Source organism: Cebus imitator, unplaced genomic scaffold, assembly GCF_001604975.1.
Source record: "Cebus imitator isolate Cc_AM_T3 unplaced genomic scaffold, Cebus_imitator-1.0 Scaffold148, whole genome shotgun sequence".
Classification (NCBI taxonomy): domain Eukaryota; kingdom Metazoa; phylum Chordata; class Mammalia; order Primates; family Cebidae; genus Cebus; species Cebus imitator.
In genome coordinates, this window is record NW_016107463.1 from 1,278,314 (window position 1) to 1,291,866 (window position 13,553).

General features: G+C 47.5%; 1 protein-coding gene and 1 long non-coding RNA gene across 2 annotated transcripts in view; one reads left to right on the forward strand and one right to left on the reverse strand.

Annotated features, from left to right (window-relative positions):
• Nucleotides 1-4,092, reverse strand: part of TRAM2 (translocation associated membrane protein 2) — a 72,752-nt gene extending 68,660 nt beyond the window's left edge. Inside the window, exon 1 of the mRNA XM_017542858.2 lies at nt 3,795-4,092. Coding sequence (XP_017398347.1) covers nt 3,795-3,914 — 120 coding nt within the window. The 5' untranslated portion in view covers nt 3,915-4,092. The remainder of the gene's footprint in view (nt 1-3,794) is intronic.
• Nucleotides 4,093-4,219: 127 nt separating this feature from the next.
• On the forward strand, nt 4,220-11,047 carry LOC108314126. The gene is made up of 3 exons (XR_005202514.1): nt 4,220-4,636; nt 6,417-6,654; nt 9,929-11,047. It is a non-coding gene; the product is annotated as an uncharacterized LOC108314126 (long non-coding RNA).
• Nucleotides 11,048-13,553: the final 2,506 nt, after the last annotated feature.

Here is a 13,553-nt window from a genome sequence, read left to right on the forward strand (position 1 = left end):
CTCAGAAGTGTAGAAACATTTCCTTGCAGCTGCCAGAGCCTGCAAATGAGCTTTTAAAAAAAGCTTCAGTCTTGAAATGACATTTTAAAGGTAGTATATAAATTGTTTCCTCTCTCTTCGGTGCACCCCCTTTTTCCTCATTCTTCATTTGCTAATGAAAGACTTTTCCTCTTCCCCTGCCTGTTTCAATTTGAAACGTGGCACAGACCAGGACACTGGAAGGGGAAGAGAAGGGAGGGGGAGGAGGCTACTTTCAAATCTGACACACATACCCCCCAACCGGCTGTCTACACCGTGGATGATGGTCAGGCCAGACTCCACCTACGACAGGGCAGAAGGACCAAAGAGTAGAGTAGAAAACTCCCCCTTGTGCCACCTCTCCTGAAAGCAGACTTGACGGTGGAAAGGAAGGAGGGGGAAAATAAAGTTCCACATTCCTGACATTTTTTAGCCAAGTGCTGTGGCCGCACAGAGCAGCTTCTCTACTCCAAGCAGCCTGTAGGACTGGGAGAAAACCTGGGTGCAGGGTGAAAAAGCTGCCCCCTGCCTTGGAAATAGGATGGCCCAAAACTAAACCAAATTTGGGGTAGTGATAGGGGTGGGCGGTGAGGGAAGAGACAGCCTTTCATGTGTGTTCCCAAAAGGAAATGATCCCAGGGGAAATAATTTAGAGTTATTGTCTTCCTGGAGACAGATAACTAAAGTCCTGGGGTCCCTGAGAGGGAAACAGAAGTCCCCTAATGCAGAAGAGGTGACCAGTGAGTTGGGGAAAGAGCAAGGCGGGGAGGCAATGCAGACGCAAGGGCTGTGGCTGCCCGGGGCGTGGGCTGGTAGGGGGAGAGGGACCCAGCTCACTGGCAGCGGCAGGGCAGAGGACCCCAGAGGGAGGAGTGGCCAGGAGAGTCGCTCTGTGGGAAGAATTATAATTGAGTTTTTCCTGGATCAGCTTCTGAATGAAGGAATCCTAGCTGGGGCCAAGTCAGAACCCCAAGAGCCTATGTCCTCTCACCCCCTCCTCCCATTCCCCTGGCACCTCTTCCTATCATCACTTCTGGGAAAAGGGTGGTGAGTCCTCAGTTGCTCCTACTATCCCACCATATGCATCCACACATACCCACACATGCATACCGCACACTTCAGAGGAAAATCCAGAAGATCCTAAGTGATATCCAGCCAGTCCTGTGCTGGGTTATGAGGTGCCTCCCCCTGCTTTGCTCTGAGTGTGAAGATACCCACATTTGTTTTTCTGTGGTCCCTACAGTATCCAGGATGCTTCTGCTCTCCTTTGATAGAGGCAGCAGTTCCAAACTCCCCCTTCCCACCCCCAGGAATACTTATCTCTGTGGAAAGTTAGTTGGTGGGTAAAGGCAGTGAGCCCCTTCCTTGTTCCCGGCACAGAGAACACTAAGACCTTCTTACTGGAGGCTTAAGGCAAAGCCATCTTTCTCCCAGAAAAGCACAGACCGATCTCACAAAGTACCTTCAAAAGGACACACCTGCCCTGTAGGTCCTGTAGGTTCAAGGTGCTATGGGAAGAAGTGATGGGGATGGCAGGAAAAGGGGGCCTGTAGGCATTTCAATCAAGGACCTTACTATGCTCCCCAATCCGAGTCTAAGGGCAGTGGGGGTGGGAGGAGTGGGGGTGGGGGGGGAATAAGAGTAGTTTTGTTTGTTTGTTGTTTTTCTCATCTTGGGCCTTTCTCTTCCACTAGGTACTGGGAGTAAAAGTTCTTAGCTCCTTTCAACTTCTGGCAAGTTTAATACACAGGACTTCCCACAAGACTAGAGACCAGGGGAAGGAGGTAGCTACCAAACTCAAACGCTGGCAGCTCTTTCTGAGCAAAGATAAAGCAGGTAAGGCCACAAACCCTAACAAATGCTAGAAATACGACAGAGAGACCCACAGGCTATGCGAGAAACTTGGCCGCTGCAGAGCCTGTGGCTTTGAGGTTTACAGCTGTCACGTGTATCTTTCCAGCCACACCTTCCAAGGCTGGGGACACACACTTGGAGGCCTTTTAGAATGGAGGACAGCAAACAGACAGGAGACAATGCGCTGGGCTAGAGAAATTCTCTAATTTTGTTAAGCTATTATTATAATAAATAATCACAGGGCTCCAGGCGCAAGAGACTTTTTCATGTTGGCAGGAGATGTTATGGCTTTTGTTGCTGACATGATCTCAGTTAAACCTTACAATCACCCTGTGAGGAAGACCAGTTTTATGAACGTCTTTAGTGATGGAGAAACTGAGGCTGCAGTCAGTTTTCAGTCAGACTAGTCACAGAATAGGGACTGAGACACAGGGATATGACTCTGTGTGACACCACACACTTCCAGGGGAGAACCCAGAACAAGGTGGAACCAAGGACCAATCCAATATACCACTAGAGAGAGCTGTGAGAGGGAGAGGAAGGAGAAGGGGGCTGAACTAAGGCAGCACTACCAAAAAGTAGAGTGGAGACCCAGTCCTAGTCCCACTATTTATTTCCTAGAGACCCTAAAGCCCAGCCACAGACACATTCGCTCATCCAACCCTAACTTGGCCATCACAAGAATGTCCCCAGCTTGAGGGCAGCTTCGCCAGCCAATTAGGGCCCTTGTCATTCCTAGAGATACAGGGAACCTGGAGACAGAGGGACAGGGTGGAAAATTAGTCAGGCTAGGCCTCCGTATCTCCTAGGAAGTTTGTAAATGGTCACTGCTTCCTAACCCAACCGTGAGAATGCAGTTAAGCAACCTGACCCAGAAGAGTGTTGACAAGGAGTCTCAGGAACCAGAGGAGACCACGGTGAGAGTGAGGGGAATGTCGCTCATATATTTCACTTCTGACACAAGATACACCGCAGCAAACCCATGCCAAGCTTCCTCCAGTTCTTCCCACTTTTGAATATCACATTTTTCTTGCTCTGCAAGAGTAGGGAATCCTTCCCATCAGTCTCGTGGATTCTGACCCCTTGCTGGCTTTCTACAACTCCCTGTCTCAGAAGTGGACACCGGGGCACTGCTGTTAGGGGTGGGATCCCCATCCTCTGCCCCCAACTCCTACACTCTAAGAGAATCACCTTTCCCCCAAAAGTTGAGGGTATCCCTGTCTGTCTCTCTTCTTGTCCCTGTAAAGGGGGTGAAGCTCTGGGTCGCAGCAGCTGGATCTAAAGGGGCAGTCCACGGAGTGGTAAAGGATATCAAAAACTGGCCTTCTAGAGCACAGCAAAAAAAGTGGGAGCGAGAGGAGCGCAGAAGGCCACCGCTGGGATGGGGCCAGGGCCACACGTGAACATCCGAGCACGTTCCAAAGCTGAGATGCAAAACACCCAGAAAATCAGATAGGAAGTGGAAAAGGGTCAGGGTCCCTCCCACTGGAAAAGCCCAGAAGAGCTAGTGGCCACCCCTTGGGGAAAGCGGGGTTGTGCAATGACTGCAGGTCTGGGAGTCTCTGGGCTCGGCTCCCGGACGCCAGAAAGGAAACCCCACGCGTCGGGCCAGGGTGGCAGCGCGGCGGTTGGTTCGAGGCCAGGCTGGGGTTTCAGGACTGCAGATAGAGCTGCAGGATACGGTGAGTGCCCAAGGGGCGGCAGAGCATGGCATGGCTGGCACGGCGTGGAGCTGGGGGCGCTGTCTGGGCTGGCCGGGGTACAAGCCGGCGGGGTACAGTGCACAAAGCCGGGGTGTCGATAACGTACACGACAGCCAGGAGCCCGCGATCAGACCGAGGGTCCGCCGACCTGCAGGGGTGTGCGGGCGGCGCACGACAGGGGGCACTGTCCCTCCGGCTCCCTCCTCCCCAGGCTCTCACCTCGAACATAAGCCCGATGAGGACGCAGAGCACCAGGCAGAAGCCGATGTCCGCATGGTTGTGGATAACGAACTCCTGGCTGAAGAGCGGGTAACTTTTCGTCCTCCTGCGGAAAGCCATGGCAGCGGGCGCGCAGCGGCCGGCGGGGCCCACACCCTGCGCTCAGGAACCGCAGCGCAAACTTCTCCAGCCCCGGCCCAGTCCACCCGCCGGCCCGCCGCCCGCTCTCCCACAGCCGCCCGCCCGCCCAGCGCGGAACAACTTCGGGGCCCGCCCCCTTCCTCCGCCCGCCCCCGCCCCCGCCCCCGCCCCCGCCGCCCGGAACCGCCCCCGAGCGCAGCCCCCGCCCCGCCCGCGGCCCGCACTCGGCGCGCCCGGCCCCGCCCCCCGCGTGCTTAACCTTCTCGCCGCGGGGCATGCGCGGGCGGCCGGGACGGAGGCGGCCGGGGGTGGCGAGCGGAGCCTGCTTCCTCCTCGCCCCGCGCCGGCGCCGCGCCCCGCCGCATTTTCTGGGCCCCGGGCTCGGCTGCTCACGGCGGAGAGAGCAGGCCGCTGAGGAGGCGGGCGCCCGGGCCTGCCCGGACAGGAAGTGGGCCCAGGTTTCTCACTCCTCGCTCCGCGCCTTTCTCCCTGGAGGCCGCGAGCGTCCCGGCGGTGGCCGGGGAGCCGGATGCTCCCGGGCGGCGGGCTGTGGCCCCGGAGGCTGAGGGCAGCGCGGGTGCGGCGGAGGCAGGGAGGCAGGGAAGCCGGGGGCCAGCCTTCTCGCTAGCAACCGCGCCCTACACGGACGATCAATGAATGGACATTACTCAAGTATTGATCGAGAACTCGCAGTGGGCTAGGTACGGTTCAGGTTGTATGAATGCGCAGATCAACAACCGGAAGACCCTGTCCGAGGGGAGCTTTCGTTCCAATGCGGGGAGAGGGTGGATGAATGCAGTTTTGCCCTAATAACTTTTGGGACCCTCCCGCCATCATTAATTAATTAGACACGTCTCACCCAAAGTCTACCTTAAATATTAATCAGAAGAAGTGGAAAAATAGAAAAAGCAAAAAAGGAACTTTCTCATTGAAAGTTTCTGTTTAATATTAAGTCTTATAAGTACTCCTGGAAGGACAAAAGGTGTTTTAAATAAATTAATTTGTATTTGCAAATATTGGTTTTAATCCTACTAGTAATGAAGGAGTCAATTACTTTCTAGACGTACAGAAATACATAATGAACAAGGAGCTATTCCTATTCCATTTTTTAATAGGTCCATGGTTATTTCACTTCTAAGTAAATATGATTTCTTAAAAGTGGCAGAGGGTGAAATGTAAATTGAGACAGGATGGAGTTCCTAGGGAAATTTTACTTCCTCAATTTACACTCCACCTTACTTAGCATACTAAGATTACAGGTGCCCGCCGGCACCCCTGGCTTAGTATTGGGTCTGTAACTCCCTTATCTGACTCTCAAGGAAATGAAAAAGTCACGCCTAGATTGGACTAGGCCTCATTTCGCTTCATGACTAACCCGTCTCAAAGTTGAACCTTAGTCTTGTGAGGAACAGAAAGATCAAGAACTCTGAAGCACCTCGATTTTCCATCTGTGAAGATGTGTTGAGTTTTTCAACTTGCAGCCACATCTCTGAGGTTGAACTTTATACAACTTGTTTCTTTATAGGTAAAACCTGTGGAATACCGGTGTTTCAGATGGTTCAATTTAACAGTTATCTCCACTACTATTATTATTATTTTGAGACAGAGTCTAACTGTCACTCGGCAGGAGTGCAGTGGAGAGATCTTGGCTCACTGCGACCTCCATCTCCCGGGTTCAAGTGATTCTCATGCCTCAGCCCATAGCTGGGACTACAGGTGTGTGCCACCACACCAGGCTAATTTCTGTATTTTTTAGTAGAGACAGGGTTTCACCATGTTGGCCAGGCTGGTCTTGAAATCCTGAGCTCAAGTGATCTGCCATTTTTTGAGACGGATTTTCTGTTGCCCAGGCTGGAGTGCAGCGGTGCCATCTTGGCTTACTGCAACCTCTTCCTCCCAGGTTCAAGCAGTTCTCCTGCCTCAGCATCCCCAGTAGCTGAGATTACAGGTGCCCGCCAGCACCCCTGGCTAATTTTTATATTTTAGTAGAGATGGGGTTTCACCATGTTGGCCAGGCTAGTCCCAAACTCCTGACCTTCAGTTATCTGCCCATCTTGGCCTCCCAAAGTGCTGGGATTACAGGCCACTGCATCCAGCCTTGTGCTACGCTTTTGTACTGTACTATACTGTGGGGCAGCACAGTAGGTTTATTTACACCGGTATCACCAGAAACACATGGTTAAGGCATTGCACTACAGTGTATCAGTGGCTCTGACATCACTAGCTGATAGGAGTTTTCAACTCTATTACAATCTTATGGAACAACTTTCATATTCGTTGTTTATCATTGACCAGAACATCATTACATGGTATATGAGTATCTGTCCTCTAGTTTTTTGACATTCCTCCCTTTGGTAGGAGGCAATTCATTCCCCTCCCCTTGAGTGTGGGCTGGACTTAAGGTTAGGGTTAGGGTTAGTGTGTGTGACTTCCAAGAATAGGCCATAAGAGGCACTCGGGGTTTCTGCATTCCTTCCCTAGGGTCACTCCCTCGGGAGGAAGCCAGCTGCCACATTGTGAAGATACTCATAGTCCTGTGGCGGGAAATCCTCCATATGGCTGAGGCCTGCTGCCAACAACCAGCACTGACTTGCCAGCTATATGATTGTGCCACCCTGGAAGCAGATTTTCCAGCCCCAGTCAAGCCTTCAGATGATGTCAGCCCCCACTGATCTCTTGACTGCAACCCCATGAGAGACCGTGAGACAGAACTAGCCAGGTAAGCCCCTCATGAATTCCTGACCCACTGCACCTGGGAGAGAAAAAATATTTTCTGTTTTAAACCACTAAATTTTTTGTAATTTGTTATACAACAAGGGGTAGCTAATACACACTGCTAAAACTTGCAATCTTTTAGAATAGATGGAGACATCATTACAATTCAGTGGGATGATGGTGACTCTAAGAACAACCTGAAATAGGCATACTCTGAGTACAAGGAAAAGGTAACTTAATTCTGTCTGGGATATAAAGAGGAGGTCATTTGGGCTGGACCTTTACCTGGCAGATTGTACTGATAGAGAATGCAGAAAAGGAGTGTGAGATAAATTTGGAGAATTAAGATGGAGCTGGATTGTAGCAGGTTTTGCATACTGTGATAAAGAATTGCGACTTTATTCTACAAACAATGGGAAGGAATGGAAAGTTTTTAAGCATGACCAGATCTGTCTTTAGAAGAGAACTATCAGGAATATGGAAGACCATCCTAACTTAAACAGGAAGACCACTTTGGAAACTGTTATAACAGTCCAGTAAAGAAATGAATACTTCTCTCTTTTCTGAGACAGGGTCTCTGTCACCCAGACTGAAGTGCAGTGGTGCAATCATGGCTCACTGCAACCCCAACCTCCTGGACTTAAGTGATCTTCCTGCCTTAGCTTCCCAAGTAGCTGGGACTGTAAGCGCACACCACCATGCATCGCTATTTTTTTTTTTTACTTCTTGTAGAGACAGGGTCTCCCTTTGTTGCCCAGGCTGATCTTGAACTCCTGGGCTCAAGTGATCCTCTCACCTCTACCTCCCAAAGTGCTAGGATTACAGGCATGATCCACTGCTTCTGGCCAGCACTTCTCAAAGAACAGTAGCAATAAGAATAAAAGGGAGGTGAACTATTTCAGAAACATTTCAAAGATTAGTTAGGTTTGGTGACTGCCTAAATATAAGATTATGTATGGGTGTTGAATGAGTCAGAACTTGCATCTGGGATAACAAATGATAGTGGGACCATTAAAAAATGTATTTGGTGTCCGGTGCAGTGGCTCATGCCTGTAATCCCAACACTTTGGGAGGCTGAGGCAGGCGGATCATGAGGTCAAGAGATTGAGACCATCCTGGCCAACATGGTAAAACCCTGTCTCTACTAAAAATGCAAAATTAGCTGGGCATGGTGGCATGTGCCTGTAGTCCCAGCTACTTGAACCCAGGAGGTGGAGGTTGCAGTGAGCTGAGATCACACCATTGCACTCCAGCCTGGTGACAGAGTGAGACAACATCTCAAAAAAAAATTATTTGGAATAACAGATAAATAGCATGTTTAAGGGAGGAGAAGAAGATGGCCTCCACTTTGAACAAGCTGAGGTTGAGGAGCCACAGAACACTTTGACAGCTTGGTTGGAAACTTTTGGATTGAATTTGGGGAGGGAAAATCACAACTAAAGTATTTTCAGCTCGTCTTCAGTAGGACTGTTGAAGTCATCAGGTTACATAAGTGTTCCTGAGAGCATAAGAAAAAGTCTGAGGTCGGCAGAATCCTAGTGAACCCCGACACTCAGAATGGGGAAGATGAGGAAAAGGAAAGGTGGGGTAGAAGAAGCCATGAGGTAAGAATTTGATTAAGGACAGGTTAAATCAGGCAGGACGAGAATGGGATGAAACCCCCAGATTCAGCTGTCATGGCTTTTAGAGACCACTTAATTGAACATTGGAGTGGGCTTAACAGTAGGTAGAATTTGAGAAAAGGAGGTGGGAAAAAGCTCTATTTTTAAAAAAAATGTTTTGTGAGAGAAAGAGAAATCAATGGTGTTTGGAGTGCTGTGGAAGATCTACAGAAGGACCTTTAAATTATATTTAATTTTTGAGGTTACAGACAGAGAAGAAAAACCCAGGAGAGAGTTAGGGAAATACTGAAAATACTTGAGATACGGGAGATCATTGATGAAACCAAGGCGGGAGACTGGAGGGTGGCTCCAGCAATAGGATCAAAAGGGAAAACTGTCCTCAGATGGAGTCAGGGACCTAAAAGTAGGTGAATATAGTTATATCTGGATGTGGAGGAAATAACCCCTTACATTTATATTGCGCTTTCCAGTCACCCTGTGAGGGAGGCAAGACAGTTATTACCAACCCTTTGTTGTAGCTGTTCTGAGACATGAATGACCAAGGGCCACATAATGAGTGGGTAGCTGAAGCTGGACTCAGACCCGCCAGTCATGCTATCAGCACAGGGTTCCTTTTGCTCGACCATACTTCAGCCCACTCAGGCTTCCTAAAGCACACAACTGTCAGGTCAGGCAGGCACTACCTCCTGTCCCTCTCTACCTCTGTAGCCATAGCTGCCAACAATTCAACTGTATCAGTATTTTTTTTTTTTTTTTTTTTTGAGACAGAGCCTTGTTCTGTCACCCAGGCTGGAGTGCAGTAATCTCAGCTCACTGCAGCCTCTGCCTCCTGGGTTCAAGTCTCTCAAAAGTACCTGGGATTACAGGCATGTGCCACCATGCCTGGCTAATTTTTGTATTTTTAATGGAGACAGGGTTTTGCCATGTTGGCCAGGCTGGTCTTGAATTCCTGGCATCAAGGGATCTGCCTGCCTCAGCCTCCCAAAGTGCTGGGATTATAGGCATGGGCCACTGCAATTGGCCTCAACTCTTAACTAAATTAGATTACTCCCTCTTTACAAAACAGAACTTGTGGTTTCCGATCTCTGTGTCTTTGTGTTTTTTTTTTGTTTACCTCTCAATGTTAACCATCTTTCAAGATAAAGAGTGTGCACCTCTTCTGTCACTAAGCTTCATGGCATTAGTCTGGTGGCATCAACACGGCAATTTGTGTGTGTAACTCTCAGGTAACGCCAGGTCGTCCTGCAATCAGTATGTTTGTCTGTGAGTTTTACCCCTCATTACATGGTGCGATCCTTCAGGATTCATGGCATGAATCCTGCCATGAAATAATGTCATATTCTAACAGCATAAAGCACAGGAGTCTCAGATCTTATGTTCTCATCAGTTATTGGTTGAATGCATGATTGAATGAGAGATGTTGTTGCTGTAACCTGTGTAAGAATGACCATTATCATCAGCCTCAACTACATGGAGCACAGCATGCTTTTGTGTTGATGAATTCTTTCCAGTAACTATCCTTTCCTCAAAGTGAAAAATTTATTTTCTCACATAACAAGAAGTCCAGAGTTAGTTCATTCCTGGAGATAAGTAATGCATCCAAGACCAGGATCTCACTATCCTCTCATTTTGAAACTTGTTTGCTTTTGTCACAAGCTTACCCCTCATGGTTACAAAGTGGCTGCAACAGCTCCAGGCATTCTATCCTTTAACACAGAATAACTCAAACAACAAGACCCAAAATTCAGACAAGAAGGAAAGGGACTTTTGAAGAGCGAAGAAAACTTTCCCAGAAACCTCAGACTTCTCCTCATGCCTTACTGGCCAGATTGTTTCCATGCCCATTCCTAAACCAGTCATTGGCAAAGTGAGAGGAATTTATGTGATTAGATTAGCTTCATGAAGAATGCATCCTCAGAGAGGCTGAGAAAAAGTCCAGCCTCCTTTGAAGAGCCTGGCTACCTTTTACCTGAACAAAACAAGAATTCTGATGACAAGAAAAAGGGAGAATTCATGTGGAGCAGGCATCTGGAGTGTCTAAGCCAGGATTTTTTTCAGCGCATTTCACCAGTTATATTTTTGTCTCTTTATCTCACAAGATGTGTGGCACATTTGCCTAAAACAAGCCTTGCTTTCTGATTTCCATGCACTAGACAAGCCTTGTAAGTGTCACTTACCTAACAGTCACCATCAAGGAGTATCTGGCTAAAGAATCTCCAGCCAGACAAAGTACAAATGTTGGTGCTCTGGCAGTTGAATATATTGTATCAGGCTCAACAGCTCCTTTCGCCAAAGCATGAGACTTCACAGCCATTAGATCTTCTTTTGTTTTTATTTTTTTTTTTAATTTAACACACTATTGCTAACTTGAGGCCATTAAATCTTCTTACCCCAATGCCACAAAAGTTCAGTGGAATCAGTGGTATATCAAGACAAGTGGAGTCAGGGAGCCGGGAGTGGTCAGCCCCGGGGAAGGCAATGAGGGATTGTGAACTGTGAAGAATTTTAAAGCAATGATACAGCTCTAAGTGCAAGGTACTATCCTGGGCTTAGCCCTGAAAGAGAAAAAAGATGTTAGTGGAAAAACTGGTAAAATTCAAATGAACTCTGTAGTTTGGTTAATAGTATTGTACCAATGTTAATTTCTGTGTTTTGATAAATGTATCATGGTTATGTAAGCAGGATGAAAGATATGTGGGAAATCTCTCTACTGTTTCTGCAACTCCTGTAAATCTAAAATTATTTCAAAATAAAAAGATTTAATGTTAAAATTGAGAATTGATCTGCTTTTTTATTATTACTATGTGCTGCACATGCTAAACAATGTTAGGAATAAAATACTTCTTCCTCTCCTCCAAATCTTTTGGTCTAAGATCTAAACAATTGCTGTAGATACGGCTGAATATTAATAATATATATGTAAATTTCAACTTAGCGTATTTTTATTATTTTTTTACTGAACTTTGCAGGCTTAGTGCAGTGGCTCATGCCTGTAATCCCAGCACTTTGGGAGGCCAAGGACAGAGGTTTGCTTGAGCTCAAGAATTCAAGACCAACCTGGGCAACATAGCAAGACCTCGTCTCTACTAAAAAAAAAAGACAAAAAATTAGCTGGACATAGTGGCATGCACCTGTAGTCCCAGCTACTCGGGGGCTGAGGCAGGAGGATGTCTTGACCCAGGTGGTTGAGGCTACAGTGAGCCATCGCTGCATCACTGCACTCCAGTCAGGGTGACAAAGTGAGACTCTTTCTCAAAAAACTAAAAAAAAAATTAAACATTGCATTCTGCATGCAAGTGAATCCTAGAAACTCATAAACCCAACCAGTCCCTGATATGTGCATCTCAGGTGCATATATTTGTTCATACCCTACTGGAATCACCTGAGTTTGTTTGGGGCACAGTTCACATCTCCAATCTATTACTACAGATTCTTGTGTTTCAACTAAAAATTTGAAAAAGTGATAGCTTGGTGATTCTAAAGACAAAGAAACAGGACTGGTTACTTTAATTCTGTCATTCTACATGACCATTTGAACCTTTTATTTGTGTTTAAAGCTTAAAATAGTGAAATAGAGGGCACAATGCCAATACTATCATTTGTTTCACGGCATTATTTTTTCTGGAATTCTTTTCATTTTCATTGAGAGGAGCAAGGGGTTAAAAGTGATCTGCTCCAGGGCTGGGCGCATTGGCTTATGCCTGTAATCCCAGCACTTTGGAAGGCCAAGGAAGGAGGGTCACTTGAGCCCAGGAGTTTGAGACCCACCTGGGCAACATAGGGGAACCCCCATCTCTATAAAAAAAATTTTTTTTAAGAAAAAAAGATCTGCTGCAGGTATCAAACATGCTCAGTGTAAGAGTGAGTAGAATTAGGCCGGGCATGGTGGCTCACTCCTATAATCCAAGCACTTTGGAGGCCAAGGTGTGCGGATCACCTGAGGTCGGGAGTTCAAGACCAGCCTGACCAACATGGTGAAACCCTGTCTTAAAAAAAAAAAAAAAAGAGTGAGTAGAATTAAGCTTTGAGGTATTAGAAACTGTCTTAGGGTCGAATGTGGTAACTCACACCTGTAATCTCAGCATTTTGGGAGGCCAAGGCAGGCAAATCACCTGAGGTTCAAGACCAGCCTGGCCAACATATAGTCTCTACTAAAAATACAAAAAGTAGCTGGGCATGGCGGTGCACACCTGTAGTCTCAGCTATCTGGGAAGCTTAGGCAGGAGAATTGCTTGAATCTGGGAGGTTGAGGTTGCAGGGAGCCAACATCTTGCCACTGCACTCCAGCCTGGGTGACAGAGTGAGACCTCGTCTCTCAAAAAATATATATATAAATAAGAAATTACCTTAAACATTATAGATCCACTTCCCAACTTTAGAAGCAAAAAAAGGAAGGCTCAGAACTTGCTGCCATTAGTAAGGGTTTTGTGAGCAGGGTTAAGGAACAGGCCCTCTTCCCTCCCAGTCTGTTGCTCCCAGCACTGCCTCTGAACCCTATGCCTGTTCTCCTTTAGCAGACAGGCGATAACTCAGAAAAACCAAGTTCCTGGTCCAGTGGCCACTAGTGACTCAGTGGCAGAGTAAGGCATGGGAACCAGGACTCCTGACAGCTCCAAGGCTCTGACCGCTGCGCCCAGTTTCCCCTTTCCAGCTCTCATTCAACTACAGACAAATCAATTCCAGGCAACTAATGAATGTGCCACCTGACTTTCAGATGGGAAGAGGGGAGCATTATTAAAAACAGACTTAAAAAAGAGAGAGAAACAACTTGACACTAGAAATGAGTAAACTTCAGCCAGAATTCTCACCACCAGAAAAATACTGGGATATAACATTTGGGAAGCAAGGGAACAATTTCAGGCACTGTTTTTCTCCAATTTGGAAGGCATCTTTGTTTTCTGTTTTGTTTTGTTTGAGACAGAGTCTAACTCTGCCACCTAGGCTGGAGTGCAGTGGTGTGATCTCACTCACTGCAGCCTCCGCCTCCCGGGTTCAAGGGATTCTCCTGTCTCAGTCTCCTGAGTAGCTAGATTACAAGTGTCTGGCACCATGCTCAGCTAATTTTTATATTTTTAGTAGAGCCAGGGTTTCGCCGTGTTGGTAAGGCTGATCTTGACCTCCTGACCTCGGGTGACCTGCCCTCCTCAGCTTCCCAAAGTGCTAGGATTACAGGTGCGAGCCACTGTGCCCAGCCTACTTTGGGAGGCATGTTTAGATGGAAAGAATATTAGAAACTTAAGGTGCCCACGAATATGTTTATCCTTAGTTTTTCTTTTCTTTT